A 6,056-nucleotide genomic window follows, 5' to 3' on the forward strand; every position below is an offset into this window, starting at 1 on the left:
ACCACTCCCTTAACCTTTGAGTTGGAGTGATCGGAACACTGGAAAAGCAGGTTAGACACCAAAGTAATCTAGTAAAGTCTTTCCAAAAAGTGCATTACATAGGGTTGAATTCTAGAGGAATTTTCCTTATGTTACATGCTGGACAGGGGTAAGATGAAATATCATCTTTTAAACAGACAAAGAATATATGCAGCCACCCCCAGTGTTGATAAAACCAAACAGAGCCACGCCACAGGGAAGGAGGGGACTGTTGTTCACCTGCGGTCACACCGGGATCGCCCGGCACTGCTTCCCCACGCCCCAGAGGCAGCAGGTGCCCAGCTGCCGGGCTGCTCCGTGCGGCAGCGGCTCCGGCGCCCTCAAGGCAGCGCAGCCAGGAGGCGAGAGCAGACCCACGGAGGGGATGCGGTGGTGGGAGCGGGCGGCGCGGCGGCGCTGGGTGCTGCTGCTCGGGCCGCTGGCGCTGCTCGCCGCCGCCCTGGCGCTGCGCGGCACCGCTCGCCCCGACCCCGCCGACCACTCCCGCCTCTACCGGGCGCTGGAGCTCTCCCCCGGCCGCAGCATCAACTGCTCGGGGGTCGTCCGCGGGGACCAGACAGCCATCCAGGAGGCGCAGCTCAGCAACCTGGAAGTGGCGAACAGAAACGCTTCGCCGACACCCGGCGAGTACCTGAACATGACGAGGGACTGCAGAGCCTTCAAGGAGACCCGGCGCTACATCGAGTTCCCGCTCAGCCAGGAGGAGGAGGAGTTCCCCATCGCCTACTCCATGGTGATCCACAACAAAATCGACATGTTCGAACGGCTGCTGCGGTCTCTCTACACTCCGCAGAATGTCTACTGCGTCCATGTGGACAGCAAAGCCCCGGCCGCCTTCCAGGAGGCCGTGCGGGCCATCGCTGCCTGCTTCCCCAACGTCTTCGTGGCCAGCCGCCTGGAAACCGTAGTCTATGCCGCCTGGTCCCGGCTGCAGGCCGACCTCAACTGCATGCAGGACCTGCTGCAGAGCCCCATACCATGGCGCTACCTCATCAACACCTGCGGCACCGACTTCCCCATCAAGACCAACGCCGAGACAGTCCGGGCGCTGCAGGTGCTGCAGGGCCAGAACAGCTTGGAGTCGGAGAAGCCCTCAGCCGCCAAGCAGGCGCGCTGGCAGTACCATCACGAGGTGGGGAAGGCCATCTTCCGCACTGCCCAGAAGAAACTGCCGCCACCCCACAGCTACCCCATGTTCACGGGCAACGCGTACATCGTGGTCACACGGGACTTCGTGCAGCACATCTTCGAGAACCCCACGGCACAAAAGTTCCTCGAGTGGTCCAAGGACACCTACAGCCCTGACGAGCACGTCTGGGCCACCCTGAACCGCATGCCGGGCGTCCCGGGGGCCATGCCTCACAACGACAAGTTCCAGCTCTCAGACATGAACGCCCTTCCCCGCCTGGTCAAGTGGCAGTACCTGGAAGGGGACATCAGCAAGGGCGCACCCTACCCGCCCTGCACCGGCCGTCACCAGCGCGCCGTCTGCGTCTATGGGGTGGGTGACGTGCCCTGGATGTTGCAGCAGCACCACCTCTTGGCCAACAAGTTCGACCCCGAGATGGACGATGCGGCCGTCCAGTGTCTCGAGGAGTACCTGCGCCACAAGGCCCTGTACGGCCGAGGGCTCTGAGGGGAAGTCGCGGAGACTCTGGCCAGCACGTACTGCCTTCCGTGGGCAAGTCCAGCCGACGGCGCCTCGAGGAGGGGATCCCCTGGTCCCCTGAGGGGTGCACGCCTCGGCGCAGCCCCGAGGAGAAGCAGCATGGGCGGGCGCCGGGCTGCGGCCCCGCCGAGGGCCAGACGGACGGACGGGGCGGCCCGGCGGAGGCGAGGCCCGGTGTGGAAGGGCGGGAGGCTCAGCCCCCCCGCCCCGGCCCTGCCCCCGGCCCGCGGGATCCCCTCGAAAAGCGCGGGAGGGCCGCGCTCTCTCAGAGCGGCTGGAGGAAACGGGCGGGGCCTTTGCTAGTGCCTTCCGAGAGTCTATTCGCAAAGATGACCCCAGGGCGGCCGGTTGTAGACGGGCAGGGCTGGGTCACGGGCCATGCCGCCTCCAGGTCCGGCTAGGGGCAGAGCTGAAACCATGACCAATTTGCTTCTCCACGGAGAACCTAGCAGCCGCCCGCCCATTCCTGGCACCCGCCCGCCCGTTCCTGGCACCCGCAGCGCTGCCAAGCTGAACATCTGGCTGCTGCTTTTGCCTCACTTTAAACTCTGACTATCAAAAGCCGTTAGTCATTAATACCCAACCTTCAATAAAATGCAAGATACTAAAATAGACAGCGCTTCGGTATTCTGTGTCCTCTGAGGAGAATGGTTTGCCCTCTTGGGCAGACCATTATACCAGTTAACCCTTTAGGCACCCACTGCTCCATCTGAAACACAGGCAGAGGGATGCACACAATGGTGTGCAAACCTACATTTTCTAAGATCTGTATCTCTCTTCTCCCTCACCTCCCCCCCCCCAAAAAAAAAAATTTTGGTGATATTTCAATACTGTAATTACCATATCCAGTAATGACCAATGAACAAACCACTCATCCAACACATTGTTTTCTTAAGTTTCTTGAAGTTGAAAGAAAGATTTGTGAACTTCAGTATTTTACCCACATGTGTTTTTCTCACCTTCTCATATTAAAACTAGCCACTTCCCATGGATCCAAGAGCTTTTCACTACCTGTAATGCTGAGGGATTAATGCTGTTGTCTTTATATATTAAAAAAAAAATTCAAGTAACTTTCTTCTAAGTAAACTTATAAATTTAAGGTCTTCTTACAAATTTAAGGTCTACAGTGGAGAATTGGCATTATACAAAGAACATCTGAAGCAATTCCGTAACACCAGGCTAAGTTTAGATGAAGTTATGACTGCAGTCACACAGATCTTTAAAACATTGATTTAAATAGGATGAGAAGATGAAGTAACTGACTCAAAAAGGTGCATCATTGCAATTTTGTTAGACATTTTAAAGTGAACTTGGTTGTAAAATAGTGATTTTTAAAATGCCATGGTGATTTCACAGCACACATTATAGACAACAACTCCAAGTATTGGCAAGAAAAGCTCTCAAACATAAATACCCAGTGTATCACCGGGCATTTGTTTATGCAAAAAGAGCAAATAAAGGAATAGGATTACTGATCCTGGGGGGAACTGTTTCCAACTTACGTAAGCAGACATTTGCTAAAGAGATTAAAGCTTTATACTAACCTGATAGTAACATACAACTTTTAAAAATGGTTTCAGCAGCAAATTCAACATTAAATAGAAATTATCTCCATGTCTAGTACATCCTTTTAGAAAAACAAAATTTCTCTGATGACTTAGGTTAAGAATTCAGGTCTCCCCCCATAGAAGACTGCATTGAACCACTACTGCCTAACCTGATTTTGCTTGTTAGAACTCTTTCATATACTTTAAATTAATACATATTAGCTCAAAATGTGAACTACTGCCAAGGGGTTCACTGGGGAACTGGGATACGTTCAATTTTCTGGACTGAAACAGGCAGAGAAGGGGCAGTGTTTCTAATTGTGGCAAAGCATTGTCTTTTTCCCTTGAAAAATGGAGGGAAAATGCGCATATTCATGGAGACAAAAAATCCCCATACTTATCGGTTCTAAGGAATTGCATCAAAACCAAACCCATGTCTGTAAGAACTAAATAATTTATTTCTTAAGGTGTTCGGGGGCTGGAAGGAATCCCAGTGGAAGATTATTCAACAGAGGGGCCTATTATTTTGCAAATGTACCTGTAGAGAAAGATACGTACTTGCAAGTTGCTTACAGACTTGTCAAAAGTAATTTTTATCCCCTTTACTTTGTAAATATGTTTAACTTCTTCAGCTGTTTCTTCTCTCAGAAACAAGAAGTATTGCTTGTACACACTATTGTAATAACAGTGTTTCATCTATTATTGACAGACACAAAAATGTCACAGATGGAGAGACAGGAACAAGGATTTAGATTGGGGGTGGAAAGTCCCACTTCAAATCTGTTTCACAGTAAGTCTTTTAGCAAAGTCAAAGTATTTTTTCTTTTAATGTTACTCACTGCAATCTTTGCCCTTCCTGGTTAGACCTGAAGACAGAGAATCTAAGCATTTATCCAGATTTGAGAGAGCTTGCCCAAAGAGTATGAAGGCATCAAGGGAAGGCAGCATACCAAAAATACAGCTTAGCAACTCACTAGGAGGGACAGCAGTTATCTAACACCACAGCCTAGGCAGCCCTCCCGTTCAGGGAGATCATTGCTTTGGATGAAAACTACTGTTCTGGCGTTATTACCTGCAGAGGAGAGGTAAACAACTTGTAAACCTCGACATCCAATTTTCTCGATCCAAAGGAAATTTCCTTGTTTCTGATGGTGTTACTACTCAGAATTCCTCTCAGATGATTTGGTTGCGAAAACAAAGGCCATCTTGTGCATATTGATTTTCAACTCACTTCCTTTTAGTAGTGACCTAATTTCTTCTGAAAGAATGAGCCTACTACCAAACGCTAAAGGTGAACTAAGACAAAAAGATTCTTACAAAGGAATGTTCTCAGCATGTCCTCTTTCAAAGACATTAGAAATGTCATGAGTGCAGTCACATGCCAAAACAGTGATAGTCTCCTCACCATTACAAAAACCACCTGGCAGTAAAAACCACCACTCAACTCTAATACAGAACTTTGCCTTCCAGAGATCTCAAATAATCTTAGAAAGCTGGCAACAGAGCAGAGAGAAATCATGTAACTTGCCACAGTTAGTTGCAGAACTGAAAAAAGAATGACCTTGGAATAGAGTAGGACCAGCTCTAGCCCAAAGTAGCAGGATCACATCAGATTGCAGGATCACCTCCAAAAATAGGTTAAACCCCATATGAAATTCATCAGTAAAATAATGGGCTGTCCAACTGGAAGTCATATGAGAAATATTAACTTTGTGTAGTAAAAATTATTTCTGATGCTTCTGTCTACAATCAATTGTTAACTAACAACCTGAACTCTAAATAAGCCACCACTTGTTTAAGGAGGAAATATGCTGTAAATTTACCTTTCAAGAAGTGCATGGGAGGAAGATGAAACTATAATTCTGAAATTTAATAACAGATTTTTCTGGTTTAAACCTGGCTTTAAATTATGTTTTATTTCCAAGTGGTTTTCATTTTATTTTTACAAGAACAATATGAGGTACATCTGGCCTATTACATACTTACACAACAGGTCCATGAACAGTTCTTTTTAACTTTAGGAGGGTCTATTTCCTTCTTGCTCTACATTTGATACTTTATATGATCACCTCTGAGATGCCCTACAATAAAGAGATGGGTCAATGAAAATGAATTTGAAGGAAAACAGGTAATAAATTCTAAAGAAACAAAAAGTAAACACGAACCATAGAAACACAATACCAGTAAAGTATTTGCAGTCATGAGTGAAATTGATTCAGGGAGCAGGGTTAGGGTGTTCTTTTTCTTCTGACTGCAACAGCAATGACCATAAAATGTTAACTAGACTCTCAGTGAACTATTTTCCACTTCCTTGAAGGATGCAGGTTCTTTTAGCACAAGATGCAAACCAAAATATTAAAAGATCTGTAAACTACTACATCCTAAGCCATAATGGCTAATCCTAACAAAGACCACCCTTTATGCTACAGCGAAGAAAAAGTTCGCATCTCCCAGTACAGTCTTACTAAAGTGCTTTGTAACATGGTCCTACTTTCCTCCCCATCCCAAAGTCTTAAACTACAGAAAAGCAAACCCAGATCTGTAGGACCTTGACTGAGAGCCTACCCCTAAGCTGCCAAGAACCTTAAACACAAGTATGTGTGCTTTGAGTAACTCTCCTCTGCCTCACTGTGCCTAGTCATTGTGCAAAGGTACATAATGATCCCTATTAAATTTGTCTTCTGGAAATTCATCATAAATTCTTCCTGCTCTGCAATTTAATTTGTGCCTCTGAGATAACATTTGAAGTCAGGTATTGACATCCCTGACTGAGCAAACAGCTTACATCAGGTAACATCCTG

General features: G+C 47.6%; 1 protein-coding gene across 1 annotated transcript; it reads left to right on the top strand.

The window, feature by feature from the left end:
- Nucleotides 1-403: 403 nt before the first annotated feature.
- On the top strand, nucleotides 404-2,122 carry GCNT3 (glucosaminyl (N-acetyl) transferase 3, mucin type). The gene has a single exon (XM_032122979.1). The coding sequence runs from the start codon at nucleotides 404-406 to the stop codon at nucleotides 1,673-1,675; it is 1,272 nt and encodes a 423-aa protein (XP_031978870.1). The 3' UTR covers nucleotides 1,676-2,122.
- Nucleotides 2,123-6,056: the final 3,934 nt, after the last annotated feature.

This window comes from Corvus moneduloides, chromosome 13 (assembly GCF_009650955.1).
Source record: "Corvus moneduloides isolate bCorMon1 chromosome 13, bCorMon1.pri, whole genome shotgun sequence".
NCBI classification, from domain to species: domain Eukaryota; kingdom Metazoa; phylum Chordata; class Aves; order Passeriformes; family Corvidae; genus Corvus; species Corvus moneduloides.

Excerpts from the sequence above, each read along its gene's own strand:
- GCNT3 (XM_032122979.1), top strand. The coding sequence starts at position 404 with ATGCGGTGGTGGGAGCGGGCGGCGCGGCGGCGCTGGGTGCTGCTGCTC.